Source organism: Thalassophryne amazonica, chromosome 16 (genome assembly GCF_902500255.1).
Source record: "Thalassophryne amazonica chromosome 16, fThaAma1.1, whole genome shotgun sequence".
Taxonomy (NCBI): domain Eukaryota; kingdom Metazoa; phylum Chordata; class Actinopteri; order Batrachoidiformes; family Batrachoididae; genus Thalassophryne; species Thalassophryne amazonica.
The window spans coordinates 1,963,031-1,986,443 of NC_047118.1; the positions used below are offsets into that span (position 1 = coordinate 1,963,031).

A 23,413-nucleotide genomic window follows, 5' to 3' on the forward strand; every position below is an offset into this window, starting at 1 on the left:
AACTTTCGCTAACTCAAAGCTAACTTTCTATGGAGTTAAATTTGTCTCAATATTAAAACATGCAAATGCACAGAGGGTGATCTACAAACACATATTCTTTGATTTGCACAACATTAACAAATGATGATTTGATTTGAACATGTACAAATTGTACATAATTTGTTGTTGTCCATTTGGCTGCTCCTGTTTTTGTTCGGGGTCGCCACAGCGGATACAGCCAGATCCGCACTAGCACTGGTACCACAGTCTCTTATACAAGAGAACTGGTAGCGTGTTTTTGAAAACAGGGCTGTGATTGGTCCATCTGATACGTCGGCTGCTATTGGTTATCACACCACGCTCTGTGATTGGCTGTGGCGTAACCACCGAAAATGTGAAAGACAAACAAGTTGCAAAATGTCTCCATGACATTTTCTCCATGCATGTTCTCCACCATCAAAATCACATACATTAGGGTCATGCTCCTTTTTCTGCTCTTGGCCAAAGCATGGAGCTAGTCTCCAGGAACCAGACTGTGAGTTCCCAATGCTCCTTGGTGGTTGGATTGGTGTAACTATATTCAGGAAGGGTTTCAATAGAGAGGACAGTTTTCGTGCATGTATCCCTGTATGTACACTGACAATAAAAGTCTTACTTCCTTCACAACAGTTCAGTGCATTTGTTGTTCCAGTGAATAAACCATTAGGGACCATCTGACAAGTGACGGGTGACTAAAGAGCTCTCTGGAACTGACTGGCCCAAGGGAATAACCGAACTCCTCAGATCACCTCTGAAGACGTTACAATCGACTCTGTATCTTCTGAAACCCCGACAGAACATGACCAAAGCTGTTCAATCTCATTTCAGTTCTGGACAAAAGCCCCTCTTTATTCTTTCACTACTTTATTTACAATAAAACTGATGTACCTCTGTAAGTCTTGCTTGTCAGCACGGTGATGTAACATATTAATTTTTCTTACCATCAGGACATGGTACATCGGGGTACAAACAAGACATCATGTGTATATTATCTCTGCATTAAACACAAGTGTTAATTGGTCCAGTGATCGTGTTGAGTTCAAGATGACAAACCACACACACATAAATCAAACGTGCTCTCACACTCCAGAAAACACATTTTTATTTTCTGAAAAGCACTTGTGTGTCTTTGGGCACCACAGACTTGTTAATGAGCACTCACATTTAAATTACTTAATTGTTTTTGAAACCAAGAGGTTGTTAACAGAACAAAATGTGCAAAAAGCAATTTTTCCAAAGATCTGAGCATAGTCACACATCTGAGTCACACATCACATGATGTGTTCAGGTTACCTGGGAAGAGGGAGTTATTAGTTAGTGTCCGTTGAAACATCAGACAACTAAAATTCACCGAAACCCACAAAGACATCGGGATACTAAATATTAAATTATGGTTTTGTGCAAAGTCTGACTGCACAACAACTACAGAATATATAAAGAGAAAATCAATCAGACAAGTGAAATTTGTCAAAAGTCAACTTCTGTACTTTTGCTTGTGTGGCACAATAGACAAACTACAAGTGATGCCATTAAATGTTGAAATTATTCACAATGTTCATTCACAATCTTGGTTACCAAGAGATGTTCACTCTGACTGTTACAACTAGCAAAGCATTAATCCTGTTCAATATTCCATCTTTTTGAGGTGGTTTCATGTTGATGAATGGCTGCACCAATCATCATGGACAAAAGAAGGACATTACGTTCTAAAGACGTCCATCAGACTCAGAAACATGAGCAAATTTATTAGCAGTGAAGGAGGAGAAGAAACAAGAACCTTTTTCAGCAAGCAGGACATGTAGCAAAGGGTACAGGAGAAATCGGCCACTGTTGTGAACCAGACCAAGGGCTAACCAGAACCCCTAACTCCAATCCTAACTCAAGCCTAACCCGGGACAAGTTCTCCAGAGAGCCAAATTCTCTTGTTACCATAGAACATGTGTCCCAAATGGTAAGTTGTCCCTCGTGGCTGGCCGATACACAGGGACCACAAGTACTGTGCCGAGTTGGGGCATTGTCTCTGCTTTCTTACCAGTGAATTCTGGTCGTCATCAGAGAGGTGTCCTGGCTCTTGCTCTGGGGTTTTGTGGCATATTGTCAGGTCCAGCAATATTATCTTTGTCCATGAAGAAAGTTTCACTTCCTTCACTTGAGAGATGATGCTGTTAATTTCTTTTGATAATGTGGGGCCTGGTTGCAGCACTTGATTAGTCGAGTAAGGAGTTGCAGTGTCTGGGTTGCTCTTTATCCAGGATCAACAGTAAGCTCCAGGCTTTCAGTGACTTCTGGGGACCCAGCCATTGGGAAGCGTAGTATTTGTTTATGGTGATGTTCGTTGTCTCTTAGGAGGAGTCCATGGCTGGTAACCCGTGGCTGTGAAGTTGGACAAAGGTTGTAGCAGGTCCTCAGACCCCCGATTGTCTGGGATTTCCCAGCCATCGGACCAGGCTAAGGATCTGTCAAGGAATGTGTGTTTGTCAGCATTAAGCAATCCAACGTATGGGTGTGTCTCGGTTGAGTTGACTGAGAGACCATCTTCCTCGCCACCAGGGATTGCCATAGCCAACGACCGATGTCAGAAAATATAACAGTTCATTTAAAAGACATAAATTTATATTTATTTTTGAAGTTTCTGCCTTCCATATTGAATCTTAACAGACATCTTGGTATACAAAGGTTGCAGCAGCTTTACCAGTTGGGGTTTCTGAAGATTAGTTTTACCTTCCCAAGGAGAGTTAATGCTGAGTAAGTCTAGCAAAAACAGCTGCACTGAGAATCAAGGGCCACCTGTCAAATCAGGTCGTGCTCCTCCATAAATCCAGAAAGCCACACTGTCAGCACCTCTCTGCTTTTATGGGTTTAGTTAATTTGATATTTTAATCAAGAGAGCCCCTGAGGACGAATCCAAGTTCAGATGTTTCTGAATGGCTGAAAGGTTTCATTGGAATGCTAAGTGGGCAAAGCCGAAATTGGAGACGACCCCTAAGGGACATTTTGAGTGTTTACAGTCTACATTCTGACATTAGACAGTTGCTGTGATTTTCATGGAGGTTACTAAGTAAAACTAAGTCCACACTCAGTCTGAGAATCAGCTGATAAAGCTTAAAGATTTGGGACAGTTACCTATTTGAGTAAAATCCCTGATTAATACACTGAATAAAAAATATCAGTGCAAGACTTTTGTTTTTGCTCCTCTTTTTATGAGCTGAACTCAAAGATGTAAAACATTTTCTATATACACAAAAGACCTATTTCTCTCAAATATTGTTGACAAATCTGTCTATATCTGTGTCAGTGAGCCCTTCTTTGCTGAGAGAATCAATCCCACCTCACAGGTGTGCCATATCAAGATGCTGATTAGACAGCATGATTATTGCACAGGTGTGCCTTAGGCTGGCCACAATAAAAGGCCACTGTGAAATATGCAGTTTTATCAAACAGCACGATGACACAGATGTCGCAAGTTTTGAGGGAGCATGCAGTTGTCATGCTGACTGCAGGAATGTCAACCAGAGCTGTTGCCTGTGAACTGAATGTTCATTTCTCTACCATAAGCCGTCTCCAAAGGCATTTCAGAGAATTTGGCAGTATTGGCCACACAACCATGTTACCACACCAGCCCAGGACCTCCACATCCGGCATGTTCACCTCCAAGATCGTCTGAGACCAGCCACCCGGACAGCTGCTGCAACAATCGGTTTGCAGAACCAAAGAATTTCTGCACAAACTGTCAGAAACTGTCTCAGGAAAGATCATCTGCATGCTCGCCATCTTCATCGGGGTCTCGACCTGACTGCAGTTTGTTGTCGTAATGATCACATTCGATGGCGTCTGGCTACTCATCAGCTCTGTGTGAAGGAGATGTGTTGCAGTGCGTGAGGCAAATGGTGGTATGATATGCCACACCTGTAAGGTGGGATGGGTTATCTCTGCAAAGAAGTGCTCACTAACACAGATTTGTGAACAACATTTGAGAAAAGTAGGTCTTTTGTCGATATAGAAAATGTTTTAGATCTTTGAGTTCAGCTCATGAAAAATGGGAACAAAAACAAAAGTGTTGCATTTATATTTTATTCAGTGAAGAAACAATGCGAAGTGTAGGACTGTAACATAACTGTTTTTCAATGTTACAATTCACAAATCAATAAAAAGTTAGGAGTTTCACATTGTAATGTAAAGTGTTTTATCAACGGGGTGATGTATGTAATACACTACACACATGGTTAAATATTCTTATTTTAACTGTTTAGAATTAAACATTGGATTGAGAATTATATGGTGATAACTGGAGGAGTTTGTTATCTGTCAGGTGGTCCTTACAGAATATGGATTAGCTACAGTTAGCCTGAAGTCACACTGATTGAGTAAACTGATTAGAAGCCAATTTAAATAATTTGTCCAGTCGCAAAAATCTCATAATCCATCTGTCCAGTCCAGTGGATTTGTGGCCCTGATGTTATGAGTGGGCAACCACCAAATGTTAGCGACTTTACCAATGGACATGAAGAGAAGGCGAACAGGTAACATATATGTGATGTGTTAATGATAATGGTAATGACAATAAAACTAATGACTACCAGACTATCCACTGTCAAGCTAGGGAGCAAGTATCAAACAATACACATAAGAAACACTCAACAAATGTGCAACCATCAGGGAAGCTCTCGTCTGATGTCTGCTCAAAGATTTGAGCATGCACAAAAATTTCTGACAGACTCACCGGACATCAGATGACAAGGAATGCATTTATCAAGTGAGAAATGGACTTCTCTGGGACAAAAACGGACATGAACAGATATAAAAATGTCATATCTATGAAGCAGCTGTCACAGTGTAATGGACTGAGGTAACGTATGAGCAGCCACAAAATTTAGATATTCATTTCCATCCACTTTTTGTCCTATACAAATATTTTTTCATTTGTTAAATGCATCAGCTGACATCTGACGAGTCCATCGTAAAGTTTTGTGTGTGCTCAAAACTTTGAGCAGACATCATACGAAGAGCGTCCCCAGTGGTGGCAACCTTGATTTAGGGTCTGCTGCTCTCTCTGTCCCTATCCAAGCAAGGGTCTCTATCTGGGGTCCCCAGGCCGCGTACTGCGACTGCTCACTGCGCCTAGTGGTTGGATTGTGTCTTACTCTTATTAGGATGGGTTAAAGACAGAGGTCAAATTTTGTTGTATGTATGTACAACCCCAAGTCCAGTGAAGTTGGGACGTTGTGTAAAATGTAAATAAAAACAGAATACAATGACTTGTAACACAGTGGTAAACATACCACTGTCCCAGCTTTTTTAAAATGTGTTGCAGGCATCCATTTCAAAATGAGCAAATACTTGGACAAAAACAATAATGTTTATCAGTTTGAACATTAAATATATTGTCTTTGTGGTGTATTCAATTGAATATATGTTGAAAAGGATTTGCAAATCATTGTATTTTGTTTTAATTTACATTTTACACAACTTCCCAACTTCATTGGAATTGGGGTTGTACAACTCAAACTGTCATGACATGTTAAAGAGGGATACAGATGGTCGTGTCTGATTAATTTAAGAGAATTGAGTAAAGCCCACTGTCCCAGCTTTTTTGAGCTGGGACAGTGGGCTGGCACTTTTGGTAGTGCACTCCATGCAGCCGTAGCATAGCTTGGAGGAGCTGACCTCTGACTCAACGATTGTGACATCAGGTGACGTAGCCTGTATAAACTGCATCACTTGCTACTGGTGCACCATCAAGACAGGTTCTACATATTCCTTCACATTCCTTCAGGCCTAAGGGATCCAGAGGAGGTAGTGCATCCAGTCAAGCCTCTGACGTTGGCCAGTGGAGGCCGGCAGAGAGGAATCAACCACTAAGAGCGTACTAGCAGAGGTGAAGTAGCGGTAGCGGAGCTCAACTCTTGCAGGCCTTTTAGCATGAATGTCCAAGATTTTAGGCATGTTGAAATTTTTTCTGGGACACCAACTAACATCAGTGTTGCCAAAGTGATGCACAGTTTGCTCCTGCATAGTCTGGTGGGCCCCGGTGCTAGTTGACATTCTATGCGACTAGCGCCAGGACCTACCTGACTTTGCGGAGGATTCTATCACCCGCAAAGTCAGGTTACAGACACCAGCTGACGTTAAATGTATTAAATGTAGCAGGCTGACATCGTTAAATAGGTGGCTGGTGCAGTTTTGTAGACAGCAAGGCTTTAGCTTTATTGATAACTGGCCTTTGTTCTGGGGCCACCATGGCTTGTTGATGCCGGACGGCCTCCACCCTACTGGGGAAGGCGCCACCATCTTGTCTGCGAACATAGATAGAGCTCTACAGGGAGGGTAACATTAGGAATCTACAGCAGACCACAGAGCAGGTGATTAGAGACCCTGCAAGGCTTATGACAAATATGGGTGTGGAATCCATTAGTTTAGCGGGAAATTTAGTGCAGAAAATCCACTATGGTGATAGTGCAGTTTATTTGCAAGGGAGGGAATTTCAACAAGTTGAGACTGTGGTCTGCTTCCGTAGTCGTGTCCATAAAAATCATAGAGGGATATGCTTTGCAAACTTAATACCCATTACTATATTGGATGATGTTGAAATTGAGGATGGCCCAGTGGTTGTTCCAGCAATAGCAAAGATTTCGTGTCTGCTACCTACAACGCGCGTGGAATGTCTTAAACCCAAACTTACTTCTAGGCATCTTATATATGCTACTCGGGAACCACCCCTAAACCCAAACAGTTCAACTGTCAACCCCACTGAGGTCCTTAGACTGGGTCTCATTAACATAAGATCACTGTCCTCAAATCATGTTGATCAATGATCTAATTATTGATCATCACTTAGATATGATTGGGCTATGTGAAACCTGGCTTAAATCTACAGCTGTCCTCCCCTTAAATGAGGCCTGCCCACCAGCATATACATTTAGTCACGTCCCTCGTGATGCGAAGCAAGGCTTGGGTGTTGCTCTTATTTATAAATCTAGGTTTAGCTTATTAGCTGTTGGGGTTACAAATATCACTCATTTGAGCATCTGATTCTCCGCTCTGCTCAGGATATTACACATTGCCAAGGTCAGAAAAATAAAAATCAGTCGTATTACTTTGTCACTGTATATAGGCCTCCTGGCCCATATTCTGAATTCTTAGATGAATTTGGTGCATTCATCTCTAACTTTGCAAGCAAGCAAGCAAGCAAATTGCTTGCTTGCCTCTACTGGTGGTTGGCTCTTACTGCGGTATTGTATCACTTCCTGTTCCGGAGCACAGCTGTGTTTTTCTGTATCTGTTAGCTGTTTAATCTGCGCAGTTAGATTGATCTAGTTATCTAGATTACGATTTGTTTCCCAGTGTAATCTTTACGTGCCTTAACTAAAGCACTCCTTCTGCTGAATCACCTCTAAATTATTTACACATTATTCACTTTGCGTGTTTTAGGAATCCGCTAGCTTAGCGTAGCTACTAGCTCTTAGCCGATTTAGCATGGCGGCTTCTCCTCTCTCTCCCGCACTTTTCTGCTCTGGGTGTGAAATGTTTAGTTATTCCTCGGCCTCCTTTAGCAGTAATGGTACTTGTAATAAGTGTAGCTTATTCGTAGCTTTGGAGGCCAGGCTGGGCGAATTGGAGACTCGGCTCCGCACCGTGGAAAATTCTTCAGCTAGCCAGGCCCCTGTAGTCGGTGCGGACCATGGGTAGCTTAGCCGCCGTTAGTTACCCCCTGGCAGATCCCGAGCAGCCGGGAAAGCAGGCCGACTGGGTGACTGTGAGGAGGAAGCGTAGCCCTAAACAGAAGCCCCGTGTACACCGCCAACCCGTTCACATCTCTACCGTTTTTCCCCACTCGACGACACACCGCCGAGGATCAAAACTCTGGTTATTGGCGACTCTTGTTTGAGAAACGTGAAGTTAGCGACACCAGCAACCATAGTCAATTGTCTTCCGGGGGCCAGAGCAGGGCGACATGAAGGAAATTTGAAACTGCTGGTTAAGGCTAGCGTAATTTGGTAAGATTGTAATTCACGTCGGCAGTAATGACACCCGGTTACGCCAATCGGAGGTCACTAAAATTAACATTAAATCCGTGTGTAACTTTGCAAAAACAATGTCGGACTCTGTAATTTTCTCTGGGCCCCTCCCCAATCAGACCGGGAGTGACATGTTTAGCCGCATGTTCTCCTTGAATTGCTGGCTGTCTGAGTGGTGTCCAAAAAATGAGGTGGGCTTCATAGATAATTGGCAAAGCTTCTGGGGAAAACCTGGTCTTGTTAGGAGAGACGGCATCCATCCCACTTTGGATGGAGCAGCTCTCATTCTAGAAATCTGGCTAATTTTCTTAAATCCTCCAAACCGTGACCTATCCAGGGTTGGGACCAGGAAGCAGAGGTGTAGTCTTACACACCTCTCTGCGACTTCTCTCCCCCTGCCATCCCCTCATTACCCCATCCCCGTAGAGACGGTGCCTGCTCCCAGACTACCAATAACCAGACAAAAATCTATTTAAGCATAAAAATTCAAAAGAAAAAATAATATAGCACCTTCAACTGCACCACAGACTAAAACAGTTAAATGTGGTCTATTAAACATTAGGTCTCTCTCTTCTAAGTCCCTGTTGGTAAATGATATAATAATTGATCAACATATTGATTTATTCTGCCTACAGAAACCTGGTTACAGCAGGATGAATATGTTAGTTTAAAATGAGTCAACACCCCCGAGTCACACTAACTGTCAGAATGCTCGTAGCACGGGCCGGGGCGGTGGATTAGCAGCAATCCTTCCATTCCAGCTTATTAATTAATCAAAAACCCAGACAGAGCTTTAATTCATTTGAAAGCTTGTCTCTTAGTCTTGTCCATCCAAATGGGAAGTCCCAAAAACCAGTTTTATTTGTTATTATCTATCGTCCAACCTGGTCGTTACTGTGAGTTTTCTCTGTGAATTTTCAGACCTTTTGTCTGACTTAGTGCTTAGCTCAGATAAGATAATTATAGTGGGGCGATTTTAACATCCACACAGATGCTGAGAATGACAGCCTCAACACTGCATTTAATCTAGTTATTAGACTCTATTGGCTTTGCTCAAAAAGTAAATGAGTCCACCCACCACTTTAATCATATCTTAGATCTTGTTCTGACTTAGGTATGGAAATAGAAGACTTAACAGTATTCCCTGAAAACTCCCTTCTGTCTGATCATTTTTTAATAACATTTACATTTACTCTGATGGACTACCCAGCAGTAGGGAATAAGTTTCATTACACTAGAAGTCTTTCAGAAAGCGCTGTAACTAGGTTTAAGGATATGATTCCTTCTTTATGTTCTCTAATGCCAGTATAACAACACAGTGCAGAGTAGCTACCTAAACTCTGTAAGGGAGATAGAGTATCTCGTCAATAGTTTTACATCCTCATTGAAGACAACTTTGGATGCTGTAGCTCCTCTGAAAAAGAGAGCTTTAAATCAGAAGTGTCTGACTCCATGGTATAACTCTCAAACTCGTAGCTTAAAGCAGATAACCCGTAAGTTGGAGAGGAAATGGCGTCTCACTAATTTAGAAGATCTTCACTTAGCCTGGAAAAAGAGTCTGTTGCTCTATAAAAAAGCCCTCCGTAAAGCTAGGGACATCTTTCTACTCATCACTATTGAAGAAAATAAGAACAACCCCAGGTTTCTTTTCAGCACTGTAGCCAGGCTGACAAGAGTCAGAGCTCTATTGAGCTGAGTATTCCATTAACTTTAACTAGTAATGAGTTCATGACTTGCTTTGCTAACAAAATTTTAACTATTAGAGAAAAAATTACTCATAACCATCCAAAGACGTATCGTTATCTTTGCTGCTTTCAGTGATGCCGGTATTTGGTTAGACTCTTTCTCTCCGATTGTTCGGTCTGAGTTATTTTCATTAGTTACTTCATCCAAACCATCAACATGTTATTAGACCCCATTCCTACCAGGCTGCTCAAGGAAGCCCTACCATTATTTAATGCTTCGATCTTAAATATGATCAATCTATCTTTGTTAGTTGGCTATGTACCACAGGCTTTTAAGGTGGCAGTAATTAAACCATTACTTAAAAAGCCATCACTTGACCCAGCTATCTTAGCTAATTATAGGCCAATCTCCAACCTTCCTTTTCTCTCAAAAATTCTTGAAAGGGTAGTTGTAAAACAGCTAACTGATCATCTGCAGAGGAATGGTCTATTTGAAGAGTTTCAGTCAGGTTTTAGAATTCATCATAGTACAGAAACAGCATTAGTGAAGGTTACAAATGATCTTCTTATGGCCTCGGACAGTGGACTCATCTCTGTGCTTGTTCTGTTAGACCTCAGTGCTGCTTTTGATACTGTTGACCATAAAATTTTATTACAGAGATTAGAGCATGCCATAGGTATTAAAGGCACTGCGCTGCGGTGGTTTGAATCATATTTGTCTAATAGATTACAATTTGTTCATGTAAATGGGGAATCTTCTTCACAGACTAAAGTTAATTATGGAGTTCCACAAGGTTCTGTGCTAGGACCAATTTTATTCACTTTATATATGCTTCCCTTAGGCAGTATTATTAGACGGTATTGCTTAAATTTTCATTGTTACGCAGATGATACCCAGCTTTATCTATCCATGAAGCCAGACGACACACACCAATTAGCTAACTGCAGGATTGTCTTACAGACATAAAGACATGGATGACCTCTAATTTCCTGCTTTTAAACTCAGATAAAACTGAAGTTATTGTACTTGGCCCACAAATCTTAGAAACATGGTGTCTAACCAGATCCTTACTCTGGATGGCATTACCCTGACCTCTAGTAATACTGTGAGAAATCTTGGAGTCATTTTTGATCAGGATATGTCATTCAAAGCGCATATTAAACAAATATGTAGGACTGCTTTTTTGCATTTACGCAATATCTCTAAAATCAGAAAGGTCTTGTCTCAGAGTGATGCTGAAAAACTAATTCATGCATTTATTTCCTCTAGGCTGGACTATTGTAATTCATTATTATCAGGTTGTCCTAAAAGTTACCCTAAAAAGCCTTCAGTTAATTCAAATGCTGCAGCTAGAGTGCTGACGGGGTACTAGAAGGAGAGAGCATATCTCACCCATATTGGCCTCTCTTCATTGGCTTCCTGTTAATTCTAGAATAGAATTTAAAATTCTTCTTCTTACTTATAAGGTTTGAATAATCAGGTCCCATCTTATCTTAGGGACCTCGTAGTACCATATCACCCCATTAGAGCGCTTCGCTCTCAGACTGCAGGCTTACTTGTAGTTCCTAGGGGTTTGAAGAGTAGAATGGGAGGCAGAGCCTTCAGCTTTCAGGCTCCTCTCCTGTGGAACCAGCTCCCAATTCAGATCAGGGAGACAGACACCCTCTCTACTTTTAAGATTAGGCTAAAACTTTCCTTTTTGCTAAAGCTGTATAGTTAGGCTGGATTAGGTGACCCTAAACCATCCCTTAGTTATGCTGCTATAGACGTAGACTGCTGGGGGGTTCCCATGATGCACTGTTTCTTTCTCTTTTTGCTCTGTATGCACCACTCTGCATTTAATCATTAGTGATCGATCTCTGCTCCCCTCCACAGCATGTCTTTTTCCTGGTTCTCCTCCCTCAGCCCCAACCAGTCCCAGCAGAGACTGCCCCTCCCTGAGCCTGGTTCTGCTGGAGGTTTCTTCCTGTTAAAAGGGCAGTTTTTCCTTCCCACTGTAGCCAAGTGCTTGCTCACAGGGGGTCGTTTTGACCGTTGGGGTTTTACATCATTATTGTATGGCCTTGCCTTACAATATAAAGCGCCTTGGGGCAACTGTTTGTTGTGATTTGGCGCTATATAAAAAAAAATTGAATTGAATTGAATTGAACTTGTCAACTAGTGTAGATAACATTCTGATCATTGGTGACTTTAACATTCATATAAATAAGCCTTCTGATCCCCTCTGCAAATCATTTATGGAAACTGTGGATGCATTAGGATTTCGGCAATGCATTGGGGATTCGACGCACATTAGTGGAAATACCCTGGATCTGGTTATCGCATGTGGTATTGCTGTCACAAATATTGACATCATGCCTCTTACATCAGTGGTCTCTGATCACTCACTTATTAAGTTTACAGTTTCACTGCCGTGTTTAGTGGAACAACAACCTTATATATCATTACTGCGATGCATCAACTCCTCAACTAAGACTGAACTCGAAGCTAGACTGCCTGATGTCTTAGCTTCACATTTGACAAATACCCAGTCAGTAGACAGACTTGTGGATAGTTTAAACTCAGAGCTCAAAACTACACTTGACATGATTGCACCACCTGTGTTAAAACCGCGCTCCCCCAAATCACAGTCACCTTGGTTCAATGATTATCTGCGTGACCTCAAGCATAAAGCAAGAGGTCTAGAACAGAAATGGTGTCGTTCAGAATTAGAAGTATTTCACCTTGCGTGTCGTGATGCTATCTTAGACTATAAGCATTCATTACTGGCTACAAAGCGAACTTACTACTCTGATTTGATCAACAAAAACAAGCATAACTCAAAGTTCTTGTTCGACACAGTGGCAACACTTATTCATGGACAACCACCTGTAGTTCACTCTCCTTTTACAGCACAAGATTTCCTGGATTACTTTGGGAAGAAAATAGAAGACATCAGGTTAAACATATCCCAGCATGCCTTAATGCAGACACTACACCCTGCTATTGATGTGGGCGCCACTACTGAGGTATTACCTAGATTTACAGAATTTGATAGTATCTCACTAGACATGCTGACAAAACTCGTAATGTCAACAAAAAACACAACCTGTTTATTTGATCCTATACCAACAAAACTGTTTAAGGACCTGTGGTCCACTCTTGGGCCGACTGTGCTGGAAATTATTAATCTTTGTTTAACTTCTGGATCTGCTCCTAAATGTTTCAAATCTGCAGTGATTAAACCATTACTTAAGAAACCTAATCTTGACCCTAGTGTATTGACAAACTATCGGTTGATATCAAATTTATCATTTTTCTCTAAAATTCTGGAAAAAGTGGTGTCACAGCAGCTCGTAGACTATCTTACTGAGAATAATCTCTTTGAGCCACTGCAGTCTGCCTTTAGAAAATACCATTCCACAGAGACGGCTCTCACTAAAGTGGTGAATGAACTTCTGCTTACAATGGATTCGGACACCACTACGGTTCTGTTGCTGTTAGATCTCAGTGCTGCATTTGATACAGTGGATCATCATATTCTACTTGATAGGCTGGAAAATCATTTTGGGATTACTGGGAGTGCCCTTGCATGGCTGACGTCATACTTGACCAGTCGTTCTCACTGTGTTTTGTACAGTAACACTACCTCTAGCCTTAATGACATGAAATTTGGGGTTCCACAGGGGTCTGTCTTAGGCCCCCTGCTTTTCTCCCTTTATATAGCACCCCTTGGGCACATATTGCGGCGTTTTAGGATTACCTTTCACTGCTATGCAGATGATACTCAGTTATACATGCCGATAACTGCTGGTAATCTCGTTCACATAAAATCCTTAGAACATTGACTTGCAGCAGTGAGAAAGTTGGATGTCTAGAAACTTCTTACTTTTAAACTCTGATAAGACTGAAATGATGGTTCTTGGTCCAGTCAGACATCAGCATCAATTTGACCAGTTAACGCTCAGCCTTGGCTCGTGTGTCATACATCACACTGACAAAGTGAGGAACCTTGGGGTAATTTGTGATCCTCCATTGTCCTTTGGCCTCCACATTAGAAATATTACTAGGACTGCTTTCTTCCACCTGCAAAATATAGCAAAGATTTGTCCCATCCTGTCTATGGCTGATGCTGAGACCCTGATCCATGCGTTTGTCTTTTCTAGATTGGACTACTGCAATGTTCTATTTTCTGGTTTACCACAGTCTAGGATTAGGGTCTCCAATTGGTTCAAAATGCTGCAGCCAGACTTTTGACAGGAAGCAGAAAGTTTGACCACATTACACCCATTTTGGCGTCTCTTCACTGGCTTCCTGTCCCAGTGAGATCAGATTTTAAGGTTCTGCTACTAACCTATAAAATTATTCATGGACTGGCACCTCCCTACCTAGCTGACCTAATTAAACCTTACGTACCGGCCCGGGCTTTACGTTCTCAGGGTGCAGGACTACTTTGTGTCCCTAAGATGAATAAGAAGTCTGCGGGTCACAGAGCTTTCTCTTATCGTGCCCCTGTTCTGTGGAATGATCTCCCTGCATCAATAAAACAGTCAGATTCTGTGGAGAGTTTCAAGTCCAGACTTAAGATGCTCTTATTTTCCATTTCATATGGCTAGCATACTGGTACAGTTTTGTTTTATGCTTTTTACTCTTTTAATTCATGTTATTAGTAATTGGAGCGGGCCACGGCCTCAACTTTACCTAAATTCTGGGTCTTTTAGTGAAGTTTAGGGCTAGTGGCCGGCAATCACCTTAGTATTTCTCTGTTTTTCTTGTTGTTTAATGCTGGCAAATTATACAGTATTTTTTGTCTTTCTGATGCCTGATTCTGTTTTTTCTCTCTGTTTAAGGTTCAGCTCCATCCAGAGATGGGAGTTGTATTCGTGTTGGCGATCCTTCTGTCCTGTGCGCCAATAGCATTTCTTGTATATTCGTCCGTGAACTGTTCTGTGAATTGTTCTGTAATTTCTGTCTGTATCATGGCCCAAGCAGAGGGTCACCCCTTTGAGTCTGGTCTGCTTGAGCTTTCTTCCTCAGAGGAAGTTTTTCCTTACCACTGTTGCTCTGGGGGTTAATAAGGTTAGACCTTACCTGTGTGAAGCGCTTTGAGGCAACTCTGTTGTGATTTGGCGCTATATAAATGAAAATAAATTGAAATTGAAATTGAAATTGACATTCATCAAATTTTCAAACGCTGGGCTAATCATCAGAGTGTGAATGGGCCATAAGAAATATGGTGTTGTGTGGGCCGCTGAAGAGGAGGTACTGCTGGCCCACCACCACCAGAGGGCGCCCTGCCTGGAGTGCGGGCTCCAGGCACCAGAGGGCGCCGCCGCCGTACGAGAGCAGTCAGGGTGACAGCTGTCACCCATTACTGGACACAGCTGACTCCACTCAGCCCGGGGGTATATCATCAGGACGGCGTCTCCACCTCAGTGCCGAGATATCGCCTTAAGACTGAGGTAACGTTCTCTGCATTCATAGTCTGAATAACCAGCTAAAACTTGTTAAACCTTTTCAGGACTGCTGACTACTGATAGCTAAATTGCTTGGATAAGTACTCACCTTCCTGTTATATATTGACAAGAGGTGGAGGCGGCTCTTCCCCTCTCCGTTACTGGGTGCTGTCGCATCCACACCTGTGTGTTGTTGCTCTCTCCCGCCAGCAGTACCGGATCCGACGAGCGGAGGCAGTGGCCACCTGGGAATTCGGGACTTGGCGGTTCCAGTATTTCCAGGGTTCGGTGGCAGAGGAGATCTGGGTGGTTCCGGTTCGACTGAGACGGACGTCTCCTACCTTCGAGCCTGCCCACACGACACCAGCGGATTCGCCCCAAATTGTTAATTGTTGTATTCGTTGTGCTCGTTTCACAACAGTAAAACTTGTTATTCACCTTTCTCCATTGTCCGTTCATTACGCCCCCTGTTGTGGGTCCGTGTACCTACACTTTCACAACATATGGTCTGAAAATGGTCTGAAATCATGAATACTGTAATATTTAGAATTACAGGTAAGAAGGGTACATAAATGTTTTGAACCACCCCCTGTTGGTTTTGCCTTTTTGATTGGGGGTGTAGTCTAAATCTTAATTAGAGGGGTCAAATAGATCCCCCCAGAGCCCCTGTGATTTGACCCATGCCAGACGTCACGACAGCACTTGGAGGCTTTGGCAGATTTCTCTTTAATAATCACACTAAAAGCATGTTTTTTTTCCAACAAGACGCTGTGGTAAGCTTTGTATTGTCAGTTATATTTGTGTTTTATTTACCTTTTTTTTTTTTTTGCAGTCAGCTTGTTTTATGTGACAGCTGACGTTCTTTTAAGTTGCCTTTGTGTTGTTTTCATCCTTCTGCCTCGTCTCCTTTATCTAATTCACTGTGAAGCACTTTGTCAATTTTGTCTTCCCTCATAAATAAAGTTACCACGGTGATTATAATGCCATAGATTCTTCAAGGCTATGTCACGGAACTGTCGTACGTCTTTTGTAGACGGGATCGCGATTCAGCAGCAGTGCCATCCATCACCAAATCTACACAAGGCTTTCAGGGAGAAGGGCGGCATCAGACCACCAACACACAACGGGGTCTTTTTAAGACAATCACCAAAACAGACACCGTGAGCCGGTAGGGTCAGTGCAGGCTTGTGCTGTGCCCTTACCGCCCCTCGGATCAGTGATGGCTGAGTGAATAGAAACAGTTGGCACTTTGAAATTAGCACTGGTGAGTGTTAGAGGTTAAACCAGTGTATGTGTCACAGGACGGATCAGACAGCAGAGATGTGTTCACGATGATAACTGCGGCGTCTTTGCAAAGTGCTCAAGTACAGCGAGGCGCGCATCTCTTCACTGACAGTAAGTACACTGCCCGACGGACTGCAGCGAAGCCAAAGATTGCTGTACTTCTTCAGTACACCTGCAGTCGCACACGCCACTGAAAGTTCATGTGATAAAAAATCTCTGATGACCGATACTGCACAGCAAAACAAGCACCCTCACACATGTGCACGCCGCTTTCTGCCCAGTTTTTGTTGAAGGTTGCTGCATAATATCACATGGCATCTCTACCCAACAAGGTCAACTAAACTGTCAACTACTGTTTGCACATGTGGACATTTTAGTGTCAGGAGTCTCGCTGCACATTATTGTCTCTGTGCTACTGTGACAAAATGTTTAAAAAAGAGGATGTTTTGGTATCTTCTCCTGCTCTGTACTACTCTGTATTTACACAGAGTGTCTGCAGACGCTTTGCTTTTTCCCCACTACACCCACACAAAAACTCACTTCAGACATTTAGGTGAATGCATTATTCTCAAGTATATATTGGACTTCAAAGGTCAGGATTGTTAGGGATAAACATGTATAAACTGCCACTGGCAATCGACCTCAGATTTCCTTTTTCACACAAACCGAAACAGCATCATCTCGCAAGGCACAGCACATTGCAAAAGTTGATGCAATGTATTAACAGTCTGATTCAACAGCACAAGTCCAAATCAGGAAGGAGAGGGACCTACTGTGCCCACATCACATCTTCTTCTGCCTGGATGTTCTTATTGTGTTACAACAATAACAAAATAGACATCTGTCTTGTGGCTGCTCCCACTGAGCTCCAGGGATGCTACAGCAGATCCTTCATCGATCCACGTGGTAATTTGTGACAAGCTGAATCCCGGAAACCCTTTCTGATGTGACTCCATAAGTATGTGAGATATGATTACGGCACCATTCTGCAGAATAACAACAACAACAGCAATATAAATAATTAGACCTGCATGGAGGCAGGCATGGGGTCCAAGGCCCTGATGAGGTTTGCATCTGGAGCCCCACCAGAACAACACGTTAAGACAGTGGAACTCATGCAACATGACCTGGAGCCCGAGGCCCACACACACACTTCTAAGGAGCGCCTCAATATCATAAGCCTTGCTCCCACAGATATAAATGTCGCTACAGACACACTGTGGAAGGCTAAGTCCAGGAAGTCTTAGAAAGCCTGAAACCTACTCTTTATCCAGGACAATCTCTCTCTGGGTTCTCTAGTTCTTACTCAGCTTCTCATCACCTCCTTCCAGTACATCAGTTGATTCCACAAAGATGACACTCTTCAACTAATGTTCACCTATTTAATGCAAGAACTGAACAGACTGGGATCTAGAACATATTCCTGACAAACTCCAGAATCTGTTGGGGTAAAGGGCTGCCTCAACTCTGTACAGCACTAAGTGTTTTTGTACATAGACCATCTATCATATTGAAGCAGCAGGACCTTCGTGGCCGGGACGACGGTGGGGGATCGAACCCACGCTGCTCACACCAAAAGACCGTTCCTCTACTAGGTCAGCCAAAGGGGAACTCCCCATTAGCCAAGCTAGCGGGAACGTCTTTTCAATTGGGACCCGGGACTTTCATCCCGCTACAATAATAAGGTGTCAAAATTCAACCCCTCGTCCACATTGTGACACCTGGATAACTAACCAAGTCAGGAATTGCCTGTTGAACCAGGGTGGGGACCTTGTGTGACTATGGTAACCATGAAGATCCAAGCAGAACCCTGAGCATGATATAGTTAACAGGGCTCTGGTGAAACAAGAAGTCAACAGTAGACCAGGCAGTGGAGATGATGGCTTGTCACCCAATGGAGGAGGACAAAGGTCCTCAGATCCCAATTGTCTGGGATTCCCCAGCCATCAGACCAGGCTAAGAATCTGTCTCAGTGTCCAACGACATTCTCACATTAAATAAACCAACCCATGCACAATCAATCAACCACCAGGGAACCACCAGGGAATTGCCATAAATCATCATGTTCAACAATTTATGGGGGAAGTTGTTTGAGATCCACAACTTTAACCAACACTTAGTCTGTGCAAGAATTCAAGTAGAAGTGAACAGACATCCCTCATAGTAAAGTCCCTTCAGCTGCTCCCTTGTTTTTTGCCACAGCAAATCCAAGGTGGATCTGCATGTTGAATTGGCACAAGTTTTACACCAGATGCCCTTCCTGAACTCCACATTACATGGAGAAATGTGGCAGGAGTAGGATTTGAACCGGGAACCTTCTGCACTGAAACCGAGTGCATTAACCACTTGGCCACCGCATCCCTCATGAATGTCCAAATTCACTGGGAAGAAGTCAGAGACTTTGCCTCCACTTGGTACAATAGTCTTATTGTGAAATTCTCAAGGTGTTCCACCAAACAGTCGGCTCAACTGAGTCATCTGCTTTGTGAAGATCAACATAGTCGCTGTTGATATTCATGATTGTACTCACTGAATCCCAAAAGATATCGGCTCAAATGCTTCCTACATCTGATGGATGATTTCTTGGGTGCAAACCAGGCTGCTCTGGATGCTGAGCAGCCAGCAGCTGGCACTGAATCCTGCCAGGAATGACCACTGCACATACCTTACCCAAACCACAGAGCGGCGTAATACCCCTGCAGTCCTTACAGTCCAGATGATCATTCGCTCCTCGCCTCAGCATAGGACAGATATAAATAATGGATGTATAGAAATCCAAAACAAATAAATGTCATTAAGCACCCTGTTCTCAGAGCTCTCACGTAGCATGAAAAATTCATGATGACAGCAAACCACTATTTATTTGCATAAACCAAAACCTGACATCATTTGCATTTTACAATATGTTTTATTGAATTATGGCCATAAAAACTGTATAAATGTAAATGAAAACAGATCTGAAAATACACATTATATTTCACTACCTTCTATTATTATTATTATTTTTAATAAATCTTAAATGACCTTCTGTAGCGGTGATGTCACAGACAAGATGCTTTTACAAATCTAGCTGAAGGACAAATTTAAAATATTATTGAGCACCCGAAGGATATAAATCTACGTACACTACAATGAAAAGAAGGTCAAACTGACAAAACACACATCCACAAACATTTGCATACAGATCTCGGTTTTATTTGTTCTTTCAGAAGATAAAACACCTTCTGCTTTTCTCTTTACACTGAAATTAATTAATATATATTTCATAACCCCTGTGAGTTCAGTAATAAGAATAATAATAAAAAAACAAATAAAAAAAGCAAGTGTAGTGTATCTAAATGTAAAGATGTGTTTTGGGGGATCATGCACGTACACACTCAGTCCCTTCAACACAGAAACTCAGACTCTGCATGTCTTAAGAGTCTTACCCTCGTCCTCTTCTGGCTTGTCTGCATGAGGAAAAACGTGCACGTTACTATGACGATGATGAGACCGACAGTGATGAAGGCTGGACGAGGATTAGACGCATTAATGGACAGTGAGACACGGAGACAAACAGTGAACACAGTTTTCTTACCCTTCTTGTCTGAAAACGAAAGAAGGAAAAAAATGCACCATAAAATAAAACAACTTTGATTATGAGAGGTTTATATTAGTGTATTTGTTTTTCCGTGTTTACTTTAACAACATATTAAAAAACCACTTTATGCATAACTCAGAAGCAAACTGGATTTCTGGAGCACAGCTTGTGGGCTCAGATTAGATGTCATAAATGCACTTACCAGCAGGGGCTGCTGCAGCCTCATCACCACTGGCTGCTGCAATTAAACAACAATTATGTAAATTAATTTGCATATCCTCATTACTTCATATCATACAGCACCAGCAGCACAGCATCTGGATAAAAGCTGGGGCACAGTAAGCTGTGCTGAAGACTCAAATCTGGATTCGTGGATCCAGATTGGATGGTGTTTCTGTGCATTACTGACGACACGTCTGCAGCATGAAACATGAGGATGTCCTTATTTAAATACCCGCTCTGTTTGACATGTCCACAGTGAACCAGTGAAACCTCACAACAATAAATAAACAACCATAATAACAACAACAAGTAAGTCGTCCATAATGTCAGAGACACAACCGTAAGATGATTTTTGGTTGTCAGTCCATCTTATTTTCACCAAATGTTAACGTCTCAAAGGAATAAACACTTGAGATCTTGCCACACATTTGACCAAGGTTTGTCGCCATCTAGCGAGAGATGTGAGCATTTGAGAGCTTCTGGTACATTTCCTACTTGAAACTCAAAATTCAGCCTTAAAAAAAGCATTTACACGTCAGAGGTGCATGATTTTTTTTTTCTTTGACCTCCCAGTATTAAAGTAAAAAAAATTTAGATTTTGAGAGTTTTACAGTTCTTGAGTTTTAGGACACAGAGGATTTTGCTATATGGATGTAGTGAAGGATAGACAGAAGGACAGCAAATTATCTTGACAATCGCAACTTACAGTTGTGAAATAATAATAATATAATAATAATAATAATAATTCATTCATTCATTCATTTCTTTCATTTTCTATACCTGCAACAGTAATGATATATAATCATTCATTTATTCATTTTCTATACACATGCGATGGGGGCCAGCAGGAGTCATTGTGCACGTGGTAGTCAGTAAACCTCCCTCCACAAAGCCAAAAATGCTTTTCCATCTGTATCAGATGCTCAAAGTGCTTTACAATGATGCCTCACATTCACACAAACACACTCACACACCGATGCCAAGGTGCTGCCATGAAAGGCGCCCACTACACACCGGGAGCAACTTGGGGAAAACGGACCTTGCCCAAGGGCCCTTGGTGATTTTACGGTCAGGATGGGATTTGAACCAAGGATGCTTTGGTCTCAAGCCCAAGCTTTAACCACTAGCCCATCACCTCTCCTCCCATGCTGGAGATCATGAGTTTGTGTCCCAAGTGGAGTGATGGAGAAGAGAAACACATACATAATGAAGAGGTTAAACTTATTTACACCAGTTAAGGGTCATGGTGGTGGACTACAGCCTGAACAGGACACCAGTCCATCACAGATAATAACACTTATAATAGGGGGCTTTGCTCCTTCAGGACTTGAACCCCTAATAATAATAATAATAATAATAATAATACATTAAACTAACAAAAAATGTACCATTACAAGAAATAAAAATAATAATAAAATTAATAAACTATTAAATAGTTACTATTGTTTTAAATAAACATTTTTTTGCAGAACATTAAAAAATAGAAAGTTTCTGGTTTTCATTGTCATTCCTTGAATCGGTTCATAGTTCTGATGCTCCCACACAGGTGTATTTCACAGTACCACTAATTAATTAACATGTAATTATGTTTGTATGAAAATGATGAGTAAAGCCAGTTGATTTTGGACACTGTTAGACCGTACCCTCCACAACATCATCAAAGCACCACATCATGGAATGTATGTCGGAATAATGGTGTTGCAAAACTGACGTTCCAAACCCCCACAAGCTTTTCAGAGAACCATAGAATCAAACCCAAAATGCAATGAAGCTGTTTTGGTGGCATATTGTGACCCAACAAATTAAATCATAGTCCAACGGCTATGATTTAATTTGTCACCCATACGTACGACACACACACACACACACACACAGACAAAAAGTTACTTTTAAAACCAAATACTGAATATTAACTTTTCTTACAATTAAATTTTCAGCATGAAGAAGTGCATTTTTCAAACCATATGTCATGAAAAAATTAAAGTAATTAATTAAAAATTGTAATACTTTTGGTTTTTTTGGTATCATTGCTGTCTAAAGTGAACTTTGAACCTCATATAAATAAAAAAGTGTTTAATTTCAGTAACATAAACACATGTTCAAATGTGCCCACAGAGGGGGAACATCGTGTCTCCTTGTGATTTTTGAAGGGCAAATGTGGTGCACTTGACAGAAACAGTTTGACTAAGATAAATATAAGGAAAGTATTTTTTATCCAGAGATCATGAGGAATAATTGGGTTTTAAAAATTCCAAAAGTGGCGGCCTCAAGACAAAAATGTTTGATAGGATAAGTACATCAAAGTTGCAGGATCCCAGATCTGGGTTACTTTAGAAGCTCCAGGGAGTCTAATGAGACGGCAGATTAGGAGTGTGTTTCCAAAGCGCATGTCTACAAAAGAGCAAGTCAACTTTCACAGCGTTCACACATTTAGCATCTGTTTCTGCACCTGGATCACAACACCTGATTCACTTTTGTTTTCTGCACTTTCTTTTCTAGAAGGCTGGAGTCGCGTCAGAATGGAATGAGAATGCCCACACAACACACACGCTGCAGACCGAGCGTCCCTTAGTGGGTCTCAGATGTCAAGGTTTGGCCACAGTGTTCTGACTGGCACACGGTTCGAGAAGGAGCAACACTTCTATTTTGGATATGGTTTGTTTTTCAGGCAGCGATCTGTTAATGCTTCTCTCAGCACTCATGTGGCTTTAGTTTTGGCACCGCTCTGGGATTTGTCAAGTCCAAGAGTGGATCAGTGACACGTCCTCATTCCAGCCTGAATTCCACACCTGGAAGGATCCGAGGCCTTCCTTTGGTCTCCTGTGTCAATTTTATTCCCAGTGCAGGATTTAGTTTAATTTCTGTTTCATAGGAGATGGAAGGAGGGTTTGGTTCAGAAACATCCTGACAGACAGTTGGGGCGTTAAGTAAATATCATAAAATCACCACGGATACAGTCCCCTGTTGTTTTCAGATGTGTGTGTGATTAATAATAAAGCAGTTTGACCAAGAAAGTGTGCACAAAATAAACAGCCACTTCTGTCTCGCTGTTCCAACAGGAATATTATTGAATTTTAAAAAGAAGTTTCACATAAAGGAAAGTTCAAAAATACTATTAAAATTCAGTACTATTCCCTGTTGAAATAGGAATATTATTGAATTTTAAAAAGAAG

General features: G+C 41.8%; 1 protein-coding gene across 2 annotated transcripts in view; it reads right to left on the reverse strand.

The window, feature by feature from the left end:
- Nucleotides 1-23,413, reverse strand: part of mybpc2a (myosin binding protein Ca) — a 182,255-nt gene that overhangs the window by 123,099 nt on the left and 35,743 nt on the right. Inside the window, exons 2-3 of one of the 2 annotated variants that reach the window (XM_034190180.1) lie at nucleotides 20,221-20,256; nucleotides 20,016-20,024 (exon numbers count right to left, since the gene is read on the reverse strand). The exons of the other annotated variant lie outside the window; for it this stretch is intronic. Of the exons in view, the coding sequence (XP_034046071.1) occupies nucleotides 20,016-20,024; nucleotides 20,221-20,256 (45 nt within the window). The remainder of the gene's footprint in view (nucleotides 1-20,015; nucleotides 20,025-20,220; nucleotides 20,257-23,413) is intronic. 2 annotated transcript variants of the gene reach the window in all.